Source organism: Protopterus annectens, chromosome 3.part0 (genome assembly GCF_019279795.1).
Source record: "Protopterus annectens isolate FY-2018-M chromosome 3.part0, PAN1.0, whole genome shotgun sequence".
NCBI classification, from domain to species: Eukaryota; Metazoa; Chordata; order Ceratodontiformes; family Protopteridae; genus Protopterus; species Protopterus annectens.
Genome location: NC_056731.1, coordinates 903,154,269 through 903,175,939, shown reverse-complemented (window position 1 = coordinate 903,175,939; position 21,671 = coordinate 903,154,269). Strand labels below are relative to the sequence as shown.

The 21,671-nt window shown below is 37.3% G+C and overlaps 1 protein-coding gene across 1 annotated transcript in view; it reads right to left on the bottom strand.

Moving 5' to 3' along the window:
- The window catches only part of PRKDC (protein kinase, DNA-activated, catalytic subunit), a 4,917,417-nt gene that overhangs the window by 404,060 nt on the left and 4,491,686 nt on the right, over positions 1 to 21,671 (bottom strand). The window contains exon 70 of the mRNA XM_044065724.1: positions 19,074 to 19,161. Within this exon, the coding sequence (XP_043921659.1) occupies positions 19,074 to 19,161 (88 nt within the window). The remainder of the gene's footprint in view (positions 1 to 19,073; positions 19,162 to 21,671) is intronic.

Below are 21,671 nucleotides of genomic sequence, written 5' to 3'. Positions count from 1 at the left end.
GCTTGTAGTACTGTATTGCAGGTGGGTGGCCATGGTGGTGCAGTGGTTAGCATTGTCGCCTCATAGCAAGAGGTTCTCCTGTTTGATCCTTGGCTGGGGTGCCTTCTGTGTGGAGTCTGCATGTTCTCCCTGTGGTTGGCGTGGGTTTCCTCCGGGTGCTTTGGTTTCCTCCCACATCACTTTGAGTATGTTAAGTATAGGTTTTCCATAGTTACTATTTCCCAGTAAAGTGTGGTGGAATGGCATTGTTTGCTGGATTTTTGATTACCTCTTTTATATGGTCCACGATAGTTTGTTTTAGAATCCAACCATTCTGTATTATGACTTGTGCATATATATAAAATTATATGATGAAGTCTCAAAATGCACTTATTTATTAATTAATTACTTAATTAATTACATTTAACTGGGAAAGTCTGACGGGGCTAGGAGCCCGTTTTTAGCGGAGAAAAGCTCCAAAAGACAGTACAATTATATTGTTTTGAATATGAACAGCAGTATTCAGTCTACAGTATTGATTATGAACATTAAAAAAACACTCAATATAGTACAGAATTTAGGATAGCACAAAAACATAGTATATACAAATTTCATATTGCATGTATAACATCACATTCACAAAGTAGTTTTATAATTAGACAAACACAAATAGATGTATAGAATTGTCAGACCCATATAGACCAAAATATAATAAATTTAAAAGCAAGCCACCCTGGTGGTCCACCAATTAAAATTAAATCTTCAGTAAAAGAAAAACTTGTTGACCTTAAGTTGCTTCGGTTATTTCATACAATATTAAGATATAAAACAAGTCTTTAATGCAACTATTAGTAGGAAGTTATAAAGCATTTTTTGTGCTACTATATGTGATTTCTTTGGCTTCGGTCATCTCAATGGCTTGGGTTCCCGGGGGGGGGGTTGTTGGGGCGCCTAGGAAAAGTTTGCCTCAGGGCGCTTCTAACGTAGTTACGCCACTGCATTATTTGGACCCCCAAACTTGATAAAATCAGAGTAATTCGGTATGGTTGGGAGGTATGTATGAGACTGCTCAGGAAGAGAGGTTTCAAAAAATAATAGAATTTAGAGGACAGAGCACAAAGGGAAAACCTGAGATTTTCAGCTATTCAGCTATACCAGAAAAGCTAGCAGAAACAGACTATTCATTTTATGACAGCACAAATAAATCACTGGACTTGCATTTCATAGCAGGAGTTGTTAGTTGAAAGGGCACATTGTGTGTCTGCTCCAAACCTGGCTATAAGAAAGCAAACTAAACCTTTAATAGTAAATTCACAATCCTACCAGCAGGAGTTGATCCTGACAAAACTGTAGCAGAACAAAAAACTAAAAGTGGGAGAGACAGAGTGTTTGTGGAGAATGATTACTTACTGCACACCAAGCAGAAGAGGAGTAAATTCATTACGCTGTTCAGGGAATGTTGAGACATGGTTGTGAGATTCAAACTGCTGTATCCAGCTGTCTTTAAAGTATTCTTCCCTGGAGGGACAAAAATAATTTTTTGATGAAGTGCATGCTAAGGAGGAAATACAAAAGTTTGTCCAAAAAAAGAAAACTGTGAAACAGAAGGAGATTCTTCTTCTTGTTCTTCTGGTAAGAAAAAAGAGAGAGAGACTGTACCCGTGAAAATGTTTCAAGTATTTCAATGGAAGTGTTGGAGAGAACAAAGAAAGCACGAGAGTTGACTAGACAAATTGAGAGTAAGTTTCAAGTGAAGCAGACATATGATTTGGGCAATGGAGAAGAACAGTAAGAAAACCAGTAACTCCATGTGGGATTACAATGCAATAACTATATTTGTGAAATATGACAGAACAAGAAATTCTGGAAATACTGAACTTTTTCCAGATTTTCTGGATTTGTGGAGGACTTTAATGTAAATGCCCTACTTCATGTCATTAATGTTCGTAAAAATGCTTTGGGGAGGGGAAGGGAGGGGAAAAAGCTATCTGTAAGTAAATAAAACATTTTCTATTCTTAATTGAAATATATTTGTGGTGTATGGTTTTCTTTGCATGCTATTTTTAAGTGTAATGGAGATTGTAAACTGATGCTGCTCTTCCTCGTTCTTCTTGTACAGTTTTGAGAAATATAGGCAATGCAATGTAAAAAAAAAAATAAATAAATAAATAAACAAATATAAAGCCTGGTTAAAAAAAGCATGACAAATTTAAAATTAACGTGCTTTTTCATTCTTGCATGGGGGAAATGACTATATTAAGGACCTTAGACTAATTAGTTTTAAGAGCAAATACATGAAAAAGAACACTGAATATTATGAAGCTTTTTTCTAGGAAATGCATGTATACTTAGTAGCAATTCTGCAGCTGGTCTTCATGTTTTCATGGAAACAATCTGATAAAAAGAAACTGGCTGTCTGGTTCTCGCATCTCTACGGAGACAAGCTAATAAAGAGAAACTGGAGACAGTCTGGTGGCAGGGGACTGGCGAAGGGAAAAAAATTTAAAAAAATGAAGTGTGAAACTGGCTGGGACATAATGTTCTCTGAAAGCAATCAGAGAGCTTTCAAGATAAGACAAAATCAATTAGACTTGAAGTAAAGTTCTTAGTTTTTTTTAAATGCACTGGAGGTACTAATATAAAACAGGTGCTTTTATTTTAATTTTTCTTCCTTCTTCTTTGTTCAGTTTTAAGAAATGTAGGCACTGCAATGTAAAAAAAGTGGGAGAGAGGAAAGGTCTGGTTAAGAGAGTATGACAAAAGAAAAATCTGTGCACTTTTTCCCATGCTTGCATAGGGAAATGATTGGATTAAGACCCTAGGTGTATCATGTAATACGTTTATTACAAAGCATGCAACTGAAAAGAATACTGAATATTATAAGGCTTTTTTCTGTAAACAAAGTACACTTAGTTTTGTGTCTGGTTTGCATGTGACTAGAAGACAATTTGATAAAATAATGGCTTGGAGAAAGTGTTTACTGAAAGCATTCAAGTGTTTTCTCAGCTGAAACAGCTATAAAAATAAAATCAAACAACAGGCTACATCATGTCTCTTAGCATGACTAATCTTTCATTTTGGTTAAGTCTAGCCTGTCTGTGTGGCTATCAACTTAGATTTTTTCTTATTAAAAACAAAAACTTCAATATTTGAAGATATATATAGTTTTGTGTGTTAAGTTAATAGGTTTTGAGGAGGTTTGGGGGAGTTTGTTCTGTTTCAGGGCTTTCAAAAAAGGTTATGCAAGACGTGGCATAGGGTCAAATGGATATGACAAAAAACAACTGTATAAAAGACCAACCTGACAAACAGTATGTGCATGTAACATAAAAGCCGGAACTAGACAGTTAACAAAAAAGCAGTTATACGTAAAAGATGGTAATAATTAATTATACAAGCAAATGATGCGTTCTGTAATGTCTTTCAGTCTGAATGGTCTTAAAGATAAATATAAAAAATAGAGAGTAGTGAACTATATTACAAAATTTAGAGTGCAAATAGCTATGCTACAGGAGGCACACCTGTAAAAAACAGAACATGTGAATTTGATAAAGAAAGGTTTTCAGAATGGTTATTCAGTGGAACATCTGGGGCAAAGGAAGAGATGAATACTTATATTAATTACAAGAGAAGCTCCAATAGTGTTACAGAAGGGAAAAAATAATAATGAAAGATATTTATTACTAAAGGGCTAGTGGCAAGGAAGGAGGATTATACTGGCATGCATTTACATTCCACCTGAAACTGCTGTAATGGAGCTTAAGAAAATTCTGGGAGAAATAATCACCTTTCAGCAAGGAATATTACTTATAGCTGGAGACTGGAATTTGGTTTGCAAAAGTGACGATGTGTCCAGGGGGTGGGGGGAGCATGGAAGGGAAAATACAGCAAAGGAGGGTAGATTTTTGAAGAAATGTATGCAAATGTTTGGCATGGAAGATGTGAATTCAGTACATTTTGGAGTTAATTTACATATTATTCTCCAATATACAAAAACTGGGCTAGGCTAGACAGAATTTATATCTCACAGGAACATGTGCATTTAATTGAAGGTCTTGAAATGCACTCAATAACTATTTCAGATCATGCGCCAATAATAACTAAAATAAAAACGAAAGGCAATGAAATAAAAATGAGACTGACACTTTCCCACCTACTGGTTGAAAAGAGAGTAATTTAAGGAATGGGTTTTGGAAGCTACTAAAGAAGATAAAAATTTCTTCTGAAACTATAGCTAGGGAGTGGGATAAAACTAAAGTGAAGCTTAAAACTAGGGTGGAAAAAAAGGAAAGGGAGATATGGTTAAAAAGTAACAAGAATTATTTAGAGGGACTGACAAATGTTAACGTATTGTAAAACAGGGGAATCTCTCAGAACAAGAAAAGCAGCAGCTGCAGAATTATAAACAGAAAATAAGGGACTACCTCAAAATATGCACAAAGATTACTGCTAAGCAAGTGTTTTTTGATAATTCTAGTGCACAAAAACTGTTAGCACAACGACTCAAGCAACAGAAAGTGGCAAGGGCTGTCATCAAGCTTAGGTAGGCTATAACAAGGAAGATAAGACATCCTGCAGAAGTACTAGAAATATTTTGAATATTTTATGAAAGTTAGTATAAGGCAGAGAAATATGGAAATCAAGGAAAGGTACAAATGGAAATGTTTATGGAAGGAGTTAAAGGTATTCCAAGGTTAAAGGTACATGAGGCTCAATTACTAACAGCTAGGATAGGATGGAAAATGGCTATGTATAACCAATCTACAGGAAAGTCCCCAAGAATAGACGGTATTCCCGTGGTCGTTTGGAAGCTAGGAGGTAAAAAAACTGATAAAGATCTGGAAGGTTTTGTTTAACAATATTCTAACAGAAGTACCAGCATCCTGGAAGAAGGAGGTGGTAATGGTAATACCCAAAGAGGGTAAAGATCTATGAGATCCAGTTTCATTCAGGCCCATTTCAATACTAAATCACGATTATAAAGTGTTTATGTATATAATGGATTAAAGAATGGCAAGTGTGATACCAAAACTGATGGATATGGATCAATGTGGTTTTGTGGAGGGTAGGCAAATATTTTACAATATTACCATAACATTAATGACCCAGAGGGAAGCATAATGTAAGAAACTACCACTGTATTGGTGGGTCTTGATGCAGAGAAAGCAGATGACAGAGAAGACTGCGACTTCATGAGCAGGGCAATGGAAACATTTGCTTTCTCTGATGCAATTATAAGGCTGTCTAGGAGTATATATGAGGGAATGGAAGTGAAAATTACAGTGGGTGGGGTCTTCTCTGATAACTTCTGCTTAAGTAGAGGAAAAAGGCAGGGTTGTCTGCTTTTCCCTTTGTTGTCTGCATTATATGTAGAGCCACTGGCAAAGAAAATAGGGACTCAGAAATTCAAGGATATAACTGATATGGCAGTCAAGAAAATATGGCTATTTGCAGATGTTATTTTATACATGACAAAACCAGAAAGGGACATTACAGTGTTGTGGAACATTTTAAGACAGTTTCAAATCTTCTCAAATACAAAATTAATGAAGCTAAAACAAAGGTAACAGCAGACACACACGAATTGGTCATACAATATCCATATTTATGGGGACATGATAAAATGAAGTATTTAGGAGTATGGATTAGAAGTTACTCTGTTGTGGCTGCTACAGATATGTGGGAAGAGACTAAACAGAAGATAATACAGAAACTGGAAGTTTTGTTATATGGATATGGATACTAAGAGTCAAGCAATTAAAATGTTTTTAGTCCCTTTAGTCTTATACACAGGTCAGGCATATTTTTATCAACCAGAGGAGAAGCTTCGGATAGAGATTAAAAAAAGAGTTGAAGGATTTTATCTGGGAAAGGAAAGCAGCAAGGGTGAAGTAGGAGAAGCGGATTCTTCCAAAAGAACAAGGCAGACTAGGATTACCCAATTTGAGGGAGTATTTTACAGCAACACAGTTAAGGCTGTTATACATAGCACAAGCAGAAAACTATAATTCAAAGTGGAAAGGAATGATGAAGATACAGGGGAAAGCTCAAGACTTAAGGAGAGATTGAGATTTTGGATGCAGACTCTTAAGGAGAGCAACAAAAATCAGAGAAAGTATTATATTCATAAAATAGCAGGGAGTGTTCTAAGAACTACACCAGCATGAGAATGGAAAAAAGAGATTCTGCTGATAGGGATGACTGTGGTTAGGGATACAAATAATAGGCAATAGGGGGCTGGAATTTATTGGAGAAAACTGGCAAAGGAACCACGGTATTAGGAGCAAATAACTAGAAAGGGAAAGGTAATAGAATGGGAAGAGGCCAATAACTTATTGGGACTGCAGGTTAGAGATTGCCTTCCCTATCAAAGACTGATATCAGCGTATAGGCAAAGAGGAAGAAATAGGGATGGGGGGGGTCCTAAACGAAAGACGAGCACTGGTAGAGTTTTTAACAGAATCTAGAACAGACGCTGCCATTAAAAATTAATAATTAGCAAAGCACATAAAATATTGCATGATAACTATAGGAATCAATCAGACGAGCGTAGAAAGGATTGTGAAGAGAGATTGGATAAGCAATTCACAGAGAGACAATGGGGGATACATGTATATCTCCCAAACATGCAACCAAGTCCAGAAGGTTTAGGATCTTTGCCGGGAAGCGTTTACACAGGTATTTTTATACCCCAAGTAAATGCCAAAGAATTTTTCCTCAGGTGGATAGCAAATGTTGGAGGTATGACAGGCAAGAAAGAGGTGGATGTGGGAACACATCTTTTGGGAGTGTAATGAGTTGGCAAACTTTAAGGATTCCCTGTGAACTGGTCTGTTGGAGATGCTGGGTGAGCGGACTGGATAGACTGGGGGGATTATTTTTGAGCTATGATACAGAATCAGAATTGCCTAGACATAGTAAAGCCTTGCTGAGTCTAATTATGGTGGCTGCCAAAAAAAACAATTACTAGTAAATGGAAGTCAAAGTCTAGACCAATTTTATTAGTAGTAGTGAATACAGCAACAGAGACCAAACATCTGGAAATGGCATCTTTAGAAAAGGGAAGGGGCAAACTACATGAAAAACATGGGACTTGTGGGACCAATATAAGCACAGAAGGAACAAGGTTTAAGAGGCAGGATTTGAATGAGCCATATAATGCTTAACAGGCAATGACTGCATAGATTATAAGTGATGTATAATGTTTGCAACTACAGTTGTTTCAATGGCGTCTGTGATATATACTGTTTACAACTAAAGTGGTGTCAATGTTGTTTGTTTTTCATTTATATAAATGTAAGACTGCCTATGTCATACTTGATAATTTAATAGAGATGTTTATTAAAAAAAAGGGGGGGGCATTGTACTCAATTATTGACCTGATGAGGGATGCCTGTACTTATGACAATAACAATACAGAATGCCCTTTTTACCACTGTGGAAACATGGTGATCAAAGGTAAGGTTGCTGATCAACCTGTGTGTCCAGGTCTCTCACCACCGAGTGCGTACTTAGGGTGTTGTTATTGATGTGGTAGTTAGCAGGAACACTGCTCTTATCAAAAGGGATAACACTTTTTTTGCATTGAGTTTAAGGCCATCACTTTGGCACCAATCATTTGTTTGTGTAAGACCCTCTTGTAGGATGTTGACATCATTTGGATTCTATGACCACTCCCAGTCATCAGCAAACTTAGTCAGCCACAGACCTTTAGCTTTAGCTTGTACTTCAGTGAAATAGATTCCAAACAGTAGAGGTCCCAAGACTGATCTATGTGGAACACCACTGGTTACAGGTCTGCTGTTGGAGTGGCGTTCCCTATTTTGACTATATGGATTCTATCAGTGAGCCATTTAGCAACCTATCAAATGATATAAGGGTTGATATCTAGCTGGGTGAGTTCATCAATGATGCCTGAGTGGGGAATAGTGTCAAAAGCCTTGGTTAAATCTAGGTAGGCTGCGTGCACAGATTTCCCCTCATCAAGAGCCTTGGTGACTCGTCTTGAAGAAGTCCACCAGGTTTAACAGGCATAATCTCCCTTTGGCAAATCCAAATTGAGTAGGGTCAAGTGTTTGGAGATTACCTATATCTCTGTTGATAAGCTCCATGATAATATGCTACATGGCCGTGCAGATAAGGCTAGTCAGGCTAACAGGTCTATAGTTCCCTGGGTCAGTGGAAGTACCACCTTTTTGCAAGAGGATAACGGTGGCCTTTTTCCATTCAGCTGGGATGAAGCCAGTGCTTAGATTATGATTGAAAAGAGTACCCAATGGTTTTGCTAATTCTTGTTTGATCTCATGTAGGACACAGACTGGGATGTTATTAGGTCCCATAGATGCTGTGTTTTTTACCATACAGAGGGTGTTCATGACCTGCTCTTGAGAGATACAAGGTAGAGGACAGGTGGTAGGGATGTCATGGAGTACATGTGGCAGGAACAGCGGAGTGAAGTTTTCACAGAACCTGTTGGATAACAGGTTAGCAACGTCCACAGGCTCAGTGTATAGGGTATCATTAACTACCTACATAGTCCAAGACCTACATTAACTACTCTGACATACAAGTCAAAGTCATCAGGCAATATGGTGTTTTCTTCTACACCTTTGGGGGCTATACCTGCTAGCATTAAAAAGTGATAAGGAAGCTGGGTGAATGTGGAAATGTGCACTTATTCTTGCTTAGCATGAAATTTGCTTTTAGCAAGTTTGAACAGTCATTATGTGGGGAATAAGCAGCCTCACAGCAAGAGGTTCTCTGGTTAGATTCTTGGCTGGAGCACCTTTTGTGTGGAGTTTGCACGTCCTCCATGCGGTCGAGTGAGATTTAAAGATATTCAGGTATATGCGTGTATGTACGCTGCAACTCGATACCATAACAACACTACTGCCAATCAATCTGCGGACCGCTGATCTGCTGTGGTGACCCCTAACCAGGAAAAGCCGAAAGACATTGCATTGCAATATGTGATATTTCTATGGGAAAGTTTTACTTATGCAAAAGAATACATCTCCACTTATCCTTTGGCCAAGCATACTGCCACTATGGAGTATACGGTGAGGGTGAATGTAAATGGAAGGACATAAATCATAGTTTAGCCATGACAATGTTATTTTCAGTACATGCACCTGTTGTGAAATTACCCAGAATTTGAGTAGGTTGCATTTATTATTTATACTGGTGATATTAACAAGTTCTAACTTACATTTTTGTAATACTGGATTTGGTCATAACAATAGAAAGCTTTGGTCTTGGGCTGAACTTAATATTGCCAGAAAGAATTTTCTTGGTAGTAAGATAAAATTTAATGAGTGGTTTCTTAAAATGATAAAAGGTGAGCCAAGTCCTACTCTATGAGGTTTGTGTTACTGCAGAAATGTCTTCTGGTTTATGTAAGAGTTTGCAAAACATTTGCTTAAGTAATTGGACTGTTTTTATGTCACTGTTGAGATTTCTTTGTGTGTGGTTTGTTGAGGGAGGGGATATGTCCAATATAATCACAAAGGTTAGAAATATACACATATTTACACAATGTTATAATTAACATAATGGAGCGCACTAGATGTAGCCTGTACATTTATCTTATCTCATCTACACTACTACCTACAATATAAAGGGAAGGATCATTTTTACTCCCACCCTGCTTTGGTGGGTGACCACAAAGCATCCATCTTTTTACTGCCCTATACTGCCCAATCGATGAACAGCGGAGCCATTGCTCATCCAATGCCAAGAGTTTTCTAACTATTTCCCTAAACCCAGAAAAGCTCATGCTCGTAACTACCTTATGGTTTGGAGTGCAATGGGTATAGACAAGAATTGGTCACTCACTTCTGTGGGTAATCTAAGCAAAGACTGGCCTGCCCCTTGACGCTAGTATTCCTCTCAACCGCCAGTTCCCACCAGAAATTCTACAGTGGAAACGTGTCAGTACATACACCCCGACTCCCTCCCCCCCACTGAGAGGGGTAATGCAGCAAAATTACAACATGTAGTTAAATCAAAAGGTGCTTCAACAAAGTATTAATTTAAGGGTGTGCACACTTATGCAACCAGCTTATTGTACTTTTTTTTTTTTTTTTTTTCCCCTAACAGATTTGTTTTTTAATTGAATTGTACAGGTTATAGGTCACATTAAAGGTGAGAAAAGTTTTGAAATTATTTATTGTGTTCTCATTTTTTTATATCACAAAAAACTGGCATTTTAACAGGGGTATGTAAACTTTTTATATCCACTGTATACCCTACCTGTATCCCCCAAAAAGAGGTGACCCATATTACATTTGGGCTCTTTATATGAACTTAGGCATGCTATACACACACTTCCCCACAAGATTCCTCCTACTATCCAAAATTAAGATCACAATGAGCCTTTGACCCCCAAAGTCTCTCACCATTTATGGAATACAGAACAAATAAGATTACTACCACATAAATCATCTTATGCATCAGTCATAAGTACAGTTATTTCCATGCACGGACTAAGACAAAAAAGATTTTCTCCGAATGGTACAAGGTTAAATGCTGCCACCTCATGCATTTAATCTACCAAATATACCATATACCCAATGATCTGGGTACCAAGATTGGGTTGAATCCTATGGATGGAGGGGTGACCTAACTTGACAATAGCACGCATTTTATTTTGCTCTGATTTCTAAGAACTATAAATATAGTGTTTCATTTGAAGAAGGAAAGCTGACTATGGCTGCAGTTTCTTTAATTCTTTTATTTGTTCATTCTACGGATGTTATGGTCATGTCAAACCATACTAAACTGTGTGGAAATTAAGAAGCCTCATCTTAGGAATTTAAGGTTATGTATGTGGTTTTAATTATCTCAGTCATGAAAGCTACAATTTCTTAAAGTCTTCTGCTGTTCATAAACAGTTATAACAACATTCAGAAAATCGTAACTGCAACATTTAAAATCCCGCACATCAAAAAGTAATCAAATCCTTGAATGGGTTATTTTGAAGTACTACTCATGACTATCAACTCCCCCTGTTTTTGCAGAATAACCCTGATTTGGATTCAAACATATGTCCCACCCCTCAAAACATTTTTGATTTTCTGGCAAAAGAGTTTTATACTTATTAAAAATGCATACTGATGCAACACATGTTGTTCTACTAGGGTCTATAATAGAATACCGAAGACACTAAACATCGAACGGCCTAAACGCCGGAAATGCTGGACCTCGAAGTTGCATTTGTGGGGGGCACCAACTTCGAGATCGCATTACAGTGAGGAAAGGGAACATAGTCTGATCTTCAATGTACTGTGATCTCACAAAAAGCACATCATTGAATGGCATTTCTGACGTTAAGGCCATTCGACGTTTAGCCTCTTTGATCTCATAACAGGAACCCTCTTTATTAATTTAAGTGAATTACAGTAATATTTAAGAAACTGTTCCTCATTTTATCACTCCACGTTATTTTTGCTTTGTCCAGATATCCTGATCAAATAAGTTGAGAGGTATGGTGCTACCCCAAAATATTCAAATCAAATTTACTTCTCCTGGTGTTATTTCCACAAACCAGAAATAAAGTATTAGGTAATTCATGCTGCTGCATTTGCTTGGGACAGATTCTGTCTTGATCAGTGCTGTTTTCCTTGGAGAGGGTTAGGAAGCTAGCATCTGTTTATTTGCAGTCTCACTAGATCAACACATACCAGATTCATCTTTGGTGCAGAAGGCTGTGGGTTCTACTCTCCCACCAGCACTTGGATTCATTTTCCAATACTAAGACTGCAGTACAGCATAACAGGGTGCCGCAGTCCTGGGTGTTCCATCTCTTGGATGAGACATTAAACCTAGGCCTCATCTGCCCAAGTTAATGGTAGCTCAGGTAGATGTAAAAGATCCAGTGGCACTTACCAAAAAGAGTAGGGAAGATCCCTGGTGTTCAGTCCAATTTTCTCTAGTCAGTACGAATACCACCTCAGGTCAGTGGGACTAACCAGGTCAACTAAAAGTGGTGCAGCGGTTAACGTTGTCGCCTCACAGCAAGAGGTTCCCCGGTTCGATTCTCGGGTGGGGTGCCTTCTGTGTGGAGTTTGCATGTTCTCCCTGTGTTCGCGTGGGTTTCCTCCGGGTACTCCGGTTTCCTCCCACATTCCAAAGACATGCATCTGGAGCATTTCTCCCCGGGCCTCCACTGAAAACAGGCTCTGTGGAACCTAGTCGGACTTTCCCGGTCAACAAATGTTAATAAATAAATAAATAAATAAAAATAAATAATGGCTGCCACTGTATCTCAGTTAATGCATTAGATCTTTGCACTATGACAATTTAATGCATCAGAATCATTAAATGGGCATGGTTATTATCTCCAATGGATCTGTCACTGTAAAGTGATCTTAGCATTTGCTGTACCAGAACTCACTTCAAACCCCCTTTTTATCAGTCATGCTAGACATAACAAAATCACTGTTTACTAACTTCCATGTAAATGAAATGCAGAAGTGAGTCACAGGCACCTTGCGCAGCTTGTGAAACCGGTTTTCATTTTCACTTTTTTTGTTTGAATTACTCATTGTTCTCAAAGCAGCTCTTACCCCTTTAACAGCAGTTGTAAATGCTCAACAAAATAAAATGCATGCTTTAAAGTGTCCAATTACTGACAGACCCCCTTTCACATTAATCCTGAGGTGTGAAAACTATCATTGTAATGCAGGAGTGGTTAGCTGACTGTTCTGGCTTCTAATTCAAAGAACTTTTAATATACATTTAAACTACTTTGCTAAGCTAATTTGCTAAGGTCTGCAGTAGGATGATTTGTGTTTTATCTTCAATACTGGCAAAATGTGCTATAAAAATCCACTGCCAGAATACAAGGAGAGTTCTGTTCCTTTGTGAGGTAATGCAGCTTGTGAAAGAAACAGCATGTCAACAGTAAACAATTCATATTTCTAGAAGAAAATTATAAATTCTACACCTTTTCAAAGCACAGACGTGTTTACATTTTTCAGTCCAAGAAAATACACATCAGACATCCCTTTTCGAACTTAATGATGACTAACTATACACACAAGGAAAAATACAAACAGATGTCCTTCACTCAAAGACTAGGTGCTATAAGCAGTTGATAAAGAAGTAAGCTAAATATGACAACCAAACAGTGATGTCTGAAAATGAAATAAAACCATTCCTAACATATCTGAGGACTCTCCAATGACTGTTGACCAAGTATGTGGAAGCTGACTGTGGTAATGAGGTACCAGAAGTAGTAGCAGGACTCAGCAAAACTAACTTTGAATGCTTTTCTGAAATCAGTTTGTCTATTTCTTTTGCAAAGTTTCACTCTTCTTGTTTTTTACTTTTTAGAATGACTGAATAAAAACATTCTTTATTAAAAAAATGTTTTTTTTAACTTATATTTTTACTAAAAAAGCAGGAAGTCAGCAACGCAGGCAACAGCTACATCCAGTGGGAACCAATCATTATGCAATAGACAAGTACCTCAGCACCCCGGACAGCTCAGTGCATTGAGGAGCATGACAGAACCACAGAGAGAGAGAGAGAGAGCCACAAAGCCAGTTTAAAAAAAAGACATGGTGTGCTGCCTGTCAAAAACAGGGCAGAAATAAAAGAATACAGATATGTCTAAGTAACAAAGAAAACAGATATGGCTAAGAAGCAACAAGAATACAGGAGACATGCTGCTAAAGGTAAAATATTGCAGAATAAGGGGGATCTCACAGAAGAATGTGACTGCAGAATGCTAAACAAAAAATGAGAGAGTACCTGCATATTATGCCTATGCATGAGTTTAGAAAAACTGCTGTTAAGCAACTGTTTTAATAATAACTCCAGAGCCCAAAAGCTTTTAGCACAATGACTTAGGCAAGAAAAGTCAAAATGGTTGTCAAACACAAGGAACCTATAACAATAAAAAATAACCAGAAATCCTTTAGAGGTATTAGAAATATTTCAGAAATTGTATGAAAATCTGTATAAAGATTAGAAATGTGGAAATCAAGAAAAAGCAGAAATGGAAATACTTATGAAAGCTTAAATATGCCAAGGGTATATGTAGAGGAGGTTCAACAATTAACAGTTAAGATAAGAGGAGATGAGATAAAAACAGTGATGTATAACCAATCTTCAGGAAAGTCTTTAGGAACAGATAGTACTCTGCTGGAAGTCTGGAAACTAGGAGAGAAGAAAGTTATAAAGATCTGGAAAGTTTTGTTCAATAGGATTTTAAAAGGAGAGGAAGTACCAACATCCTGAAAAAAAAAAGTTGTGGTGGCTGTAATACCTAAAGACAGTAAGGACCCATCAGATCCAGCTTCATATAGGCCATTTCAATTTTAAACTATGACTATAAAAGCATTTATGTCTATGATGGATAAAAAAAATTGCAAAGTTGATGCCAAAATTGACAGATATGGATCAATGTGGTTTTGTGTACGAGAGGCAAACATTTGACAGCATTAATACAATAATGATGGTCCAGAGGGACTAGGAATACAAGAAATACTATTGCAGGTGGGTCATAATGCAGTGAAAGCATTCAACTGAGTAAGCTGGGATGTTATGAGTAGGGCAATGGAAGCATTTGCATTGTTTGATACAGTATGGTTAATTGGCAGGAAATATGAGGGATTGCAGGAAAAAAATCAAAGTGGCAAAGTTCTTCTGTAAGTTCTGTCTCAGAAGAGGGACTATATGTAGAGGTGTCTTCTTAGCACTTTATTTATGTTACATTTAGAACCATGGGCAATGAAAATAAGGGACTTAAAAATTCAAGGTTACAAGTGGTACAGTAATCCAAAAACGGCTTTATTTGCATCTCAGTGCTGTGGAACATTCTGAGACAGTTTAGTTTTTTCATCTGGATATAAAATTAATGAAAATACAAGGGCTACAGATGTAAACTGTTTTCCCATGCAGGAATTGGTTCACCAATACCCATATTTATGGGGACATGAGAAATTGAAGTATTTAAGATTATGGGTTAAAAATGATTCTTTTGTAGCAGCTAAGGAGATACAGGAAGATACTAAACAAAAGATAACACAAACAACTGAGAAACTAGAAGCTCATGTCTGTGTATATGGGTTTTTTGTGCCAGGCATATTTTTATCAAACAGAGAAGTTATAGACAGTAATCAATAAAGAGATGAAGGATTTTATCTGGGAGGGGAAGAGGACAAGAGTCAAATGGGATAAGATGATCCTTCCAACAGAACAAGGTGGTTTAAGATTACCAGAGTTGAATGGAAATGTTAAAGCTACACAATTAAGGCTCCTGCACATAGCACAATCAGAAAGCTACAACCCAAAGTAGAAATGGATGATGATGAAGTGGGAATGGGAATTCAAGAAATAAGGAGAGAGGGGGATTCTGGATGCAGATCCTCAAGGAGAATAAAGACAGGCACACAGAATATTAAATTCATTAAGTAGCATAAAGTATTCTGAGAAGTAAGCCAACATGGGAATGAAGAAAGGAGATTTGGGCAATAGGGGGGGGGACTACAATTGTGGTTATGGGGAATAGGCCAGAGGGGCCTAGAATTTACTTAAGAAAACTGGCAAAGAAACCAAGGTATTGGGGAACAAATAAGGGAGGGAAAGGTAACAAGAATGAGAAGAATCCAAGAAAACATTTGAACTGCAGGCTAGATACTATCTTCCCCATCAGGGACAGATATCTGAATACAGGCAAACAGAAAGGGATAGGGGGATCCCAAGTTAAAATCAGACCTGTACTGGTAGAGTTTTTAGATGAATCGAGAAAAGTTTTTGTTATTAAGAAAGGGATATTTAATAAGACATATAAAATATTGCAAGATAACTATAGGAGTCAGATGAGGCTAGAAAAGATTGGGAAAAGAGTTTAGATAAGCAATTCACAAACAAACAATGGGAGGATGCATGCATGACTCCCAAATATGCAACAAATTCTAGAAGACTTAGGATTTTTGCTTGAAAGTGCTTGCAAAGATATTTCTATACCCTAAGCAGACTCCAGATAATTTTTCATTAGGTAAATCTCAAATGTCAGAGGTGTGATGAGGAAGAAAAATGTAACTGGGAACATATGCTTTGGCAGTGTAATAAGTTGGCAGCCTTTAAAAACTCCCTACAGAATACTCTGTCAGAAATACTGTGTGAGCAAATGGGTGTAACTAAGTAAATGACAGTCTGAGCTAGATTACAGGATCTGAATTGCCTAGACATAAGGCCTTGTTAAGTTTACTTCTTGTGGCTGTCAAAAAGCAATGTATTAGAAAATGGAAATCAAAGACTAAATCAACACATATCTGAAGCAGTGAATATTGTAACCAAGATAAAAGAACTGGAAGTGGGATCTTTACAAAAGGGTAGGAGAAAAGTGCATAGAAAAAAATGGAACATGTGGAAACAATACATTTAGAAAAATGTTTTGGAAGAGGAATGAGGTTTAAGGCAAGGCAGTAATTAATCAGCTTATGTCATGCTGGCTTAATCAATCAACTTATGTAATGCTGGATTTATTATGTACAGAAAAATATATGTGATGTATAACATTTAAACTGTGAACATGTTGACATGGTTTGTTTTTGTTTATGTTTATATAAATGTAAGTTTACCTATGTCATAAATGATAATTCAATAAACGTGTTTCAAAAAAAAAAAACAATGATCTAAAGTCATGGCCAAACAAACTATCTGTAGAGAGAGGCAGAGGGCTTCTGATTGCAAATCTACATGGAAATCATAGACCCTAAACAATGGAGGCCTTCCATTAGTATTATTAAAAACAGCTAAGCATACCTCACCAGTCATTTCATAAATGATCTGTCATTATCTCTACCCTAATCCCCAGAGAAAAGGAAATTAAAAATTGTTTCAGGTTTCAAGTGCAGACTTGGCTAACTAGTTACCATGAACCATTATGCAATGAATGCCGTTCAAGTGGCTGGTACTGGTAACCAATGTGAACATCAACAGCTCCCTTTATAGCTCCTTTCTGGTGATATTCTTTACTTCTCATATTGGCCACTGACTGGCTGCAGTTTAACTAAAAGGGTCTTACCTAGATAGATTTTATAGGATGGAGGCCTCTAAAATAATACAAAATTGTCAATGCTGATAAAGTATATAGAATAATAATTCCACTTGACACTCAGAAACATGACTATGTTGTTTACCTGATAACTGCTTCTTGGATCTTTGCAATCACTTTTCCAAACAAGGCTGCAAAATTTCTGAACTTCTACAGCATATTTTAACTTATGTGATTTATTCCTGGTTTGTATTTTGTGAACATACTGTCTCCTCTACATAGATTACTTGCTGCTGCATCAAAGTCATAATATATGCAGCAGCTACTTATAACTCTCCAACATTTTGCCTACAAAATGGACAGTCCTGAGAAGTCCAGTGCAACAACTTAAATAAATTCATAAGTAAAAGCATACAACTCATAGGTACTTCAGGAGCTCAGAGTTTTCCCTTTTATGATCTGTACAGCTATAGCCAGGAATTTTGGAAATGAACTGTACATCATCTTCCAGACTGCAGCATACCAGGGCAAGTCCCTCCCCACCTCATTGTGGTGCAATGTAATGGGCCTTCTGTTACAATGTTCAGCTACGACAGGTCACATTCAGGATAAAGACTTAAATTTCTGATTTGAGTTGAATACTAAGGTCATATGCTGTTACTGATCTCCCATCACATTTTTTATTGTTTTAGTTAAGCATATAATAAAGAATCTGCACTACAACCCTCACAATGGACAATCATGCAGAATATAGTTATCTTCCTTCACTGTCCCAATTTTACTTTTTTTAAAAATTTCATTTATACATCTGGACGGGGAAGTCTTGACGTCTAGACAAGGGCAAAGTGCTGAATATTGCCCATTAGAATTATGTTGTATACTATGTTGACATATAGCATTCCTAGTTATAAATTTAAGCTAAAAAAGCACAATAACTTGTAGATCATTAAGGGTCTTAATACAAATATGCTGGGAGTATAACACAGTTCTACATTTGCATCATCCCACGTACAACTGGATAACAAGTTGAGAATGTTCTGACCAAGAGTAACCTAAGTAGAAGCCGTACCTTATTAAAAATAGCTGCCCCCCTCAGCATCTGCTACATATAAACTCTGTCCATGAATATTCATAATGTACAATCACAGCATCATGCAAATATCTTCTAAAAATTAACAAAATCTGAGTGCCTGCTGAAAACCAGCTTAGCACAACACTTAATAGTAAAAAAATACTGTTCAGTTCATGAGAAGATGCAGGACTGCTGACAATGACACTTTAGACTCCTTATATAAGGTGTCATTTATTCTGAAATGTGTAGCACTAACTTGCAGGGCTTTCAGTGCTACAATAATTGGATTACTAAAGTGTCAAAAAACAAAAGCCACAGCAATGTAACTCCCGTCAACTACAGCCATATTGGCGGCTCTTTTTTTTTTTTTTTTTTTTTTTAATTAATTTCTTGTTTTTGCTGAATGTTCTATCTCTGGCCTTTAATAACAGCAGCAAATCATTTTAGCTAAAAGGCAATGGAGTTCCTGCCACTCATAGTAGAGGAATGGAGTGAGCGAGAAAAACATGCCAGCCTCTAACAAGGGCAAGAGGCACAGAAAATCCAGGATTTCAAAACACAAACCTTGTTTGTTCACCCAACAGACTCAATGTATACAACTTAAAAAAACAAAACAAGGTTCATAATCTGCCCACTGGCTAACTCTGAAGAGGTAATCCGGATGAATAATGATGGCAAAATATTTATTTTGCCCATTAAGTGCCAGCCTGGAAATGAGCTCTGTTGTGCACATCTCATTTAATTCTCTCAACACCCCCCTGCAATTTATGTAACACAACTCCAAGGAAAACAAACTTGATCAAAGCTTCACGGTCACCCTCACCCTTGAAAACAGGTACCCATGTCTTTGCTGGACTTGGATTAAAAACGTTAAATAAACCAACAGATCCAGATTTGTTTATAAAACAATGCTTAGACAACTTCTGTTAATTTTGTCAAATGATACCCAATACTCAGAGGTACTCAGGTAGTTCTGTAATCATGTAATACTAAACATCTATTGTTTTTACTTACCTTGAAAATCATCTCTGGATTAGTAAGCTGTTCTAAAGCACGGATGAAGTCTGTCACTACTTCTCCTTTATCCAGTTTACTCTTTAATCTATGGGGTAAAAGTACTAGCAGTAAATATACAACACATGCCATATACTAAGAGAAAAAATATACCTAGCTTGACAAATGCAAACAATTCATGTGCTTAACTCGCTCTGTTCCACTGCACAGGTAAACTCTGAGTATTTATTTATTTATTTGAATGCATTAAAAATTATTAATTTTAGGCATTCAAAACATATAATAATAAATAACACAATGTTAAAATTCATCAGTTCAAGATCATCAAATCAGCATAGGAAATAAAAAATAAATATTTAACTAATGCTCATTAAAAGCTAGTCCACACAAGGCTCCCGAAACATCTCTTGCACACCTGAGAAGGTGGCAGATTTCGGAAGGATGGGGCAAAATATGCAAATTAAATCCTACCAGACATTTCAAGCAGGGCATTAAAAAAATTCAACAGCGCCCCAACCCGATGAGTCTAGCTCCCAAGCAGGGACGCAAGAGCAACTCTTTCAAATAAGTTAAATTTTTGTTGTGCAAGGCACGATAGGTGACGGTAAGGGTCTTAACTACATATCTGGCCAAAACCAGCAGGGAGAAAATATCCTGAAGCACAGGTAAGTATAATATGGCACATTCTCGGTGTACCAGTTAACAGCCTGTTATAGGTTCTGTCCTTGCTGCAAGCAGGCCAGCTCATCACCCATGTGAAATATATTAGAGCTGTAGAACCAGACATACAGTGAAGACACTTCCAACAGCAACTTCCATGCCACGCAACAATGTGCTCTTCACCAGCCTGTTACAAAGATTTAAACTTTATTAACAATAACATCAATTGCACAATGAAGTCAAATATCACTTACCAGAAGATGCATCAAAAAAAGGTAAATCAAAGGATACCACCACACAACTATAATAAAGGTCCATGCTGTGTCAGAGCTAAAACAATACTTGGCTGTGAGTACAATACTTCTTAAAAATGGGTGTTTACTGCAGTGACTTCTACTGGCAAACACTGAAGCTTTCCTTTAGTGGCTACAACCCCAACATTTATGAACTTTGTCTTACAAGGGCGAGTCACTGTAGCACCACTTCCATCTACCAACAACTGTTTAAAAGAATGCTGATGACAACATGCATGAGATCTTTTCTTCAAAGCAGCTCATCAAATAAAAATTCTGCTTAATACCACCTACAGGGGAAGGCATGCACAATGACTATAAAAATTTCATACTAGATAAAAAATATTAGGCTTCACTCTGTAGATACTAACAGCTACATGCATTAATGAGCAAGGCTCGGGTTATTTACCTGGAAACCATATGGACAGCAACAAGGTATTTCTGTTTGGTAATACACATTGGTATCATTCATGGAGTGAAATTCTTAATATGATTTTCTCTATTAATATAGTTATTAAAGAATTTTGCAAGTACAGAACTATAGTCTACCATATAACACCACCACGCAAGAAAAAGCAGGGGTATACAGGGTATATCTTTAAAATAATTTAATCTGCTCAGTAACAAACAAAAATCTCCAAGTCTCCAAGAATTTACAGAAGTCAGTGAAGCCTGAACCTATGAACCTAAGAACTCTCCTTCTCCCACTGTGGAAGCATATTCTAAAGGTCAGGGGCTCAGTAATCAAGTAAACCAAAACAGAGATTGATGGGAGTATACCTATAGAACTGATGGCACCCCCTAGGAAGCATTTTAAGGGGGGTAAATACAGCACTCTAAGCTCTTTCAGCTAAAAGGGACTAGCAAGGACTGGTACAGTAACATGTTTTTAATGTTGTTGTTGTTCCTTCGGCTTTTCCCGGTTAGGGGTCGCCACAGCGGAACTCCGGTCCGCTAATGATTGGCAGTAGATTTTCACGGTGCCGAGGTGCCAGCTCAATGCCCAACCTTCAACGAAGGCACGCCCATTCACGCATGTCTTTCGAACACCACTCGACCACAGGGAGGACATGCAGACTCCACACAGAAGGCACTCCAGCCAAGAATCCAACGGGAGAACCTCTTGCTGTGAGGCGACAACGCTACCGCTGCACCACCGCGGCTGTCCAGTAATGTCTTTAATAATGATACAAAAATGGACCAGAACCAATACAAGACCTACAAAACAAGTGTGATGTGATGGCAATATGAAGTAACAGTTAAGAAACCTGACTACAGAGTGTTTTTTAAGCACCTTTATTAAAACAACACTTAAGACATAGGCATATGTACATTATTAGAAAAGAAACTAAATTAAAATGTTTTTAATTTCCACATTATACAAGTTTTCTTTCTTTATAACTGCCTTTCAGTCAAACATTACATAAATCACTCAATTCCTGCCTTCGCTTAAACCTCTCTCCTTCCAATCATTCTGCATGTACTGTTCTCACAAATACCATTACTTCTAATTAATTTGCTCCTTCCTTTTTCTCAAGATCTTTCTTCCAGTTCATTTACCTCTTTTACAATACTCAATACTTCAAATACAGGTAGCTCACATTCTGATTCTTATTTCCTAATGATTGCTTGTTTGGCAGCCACC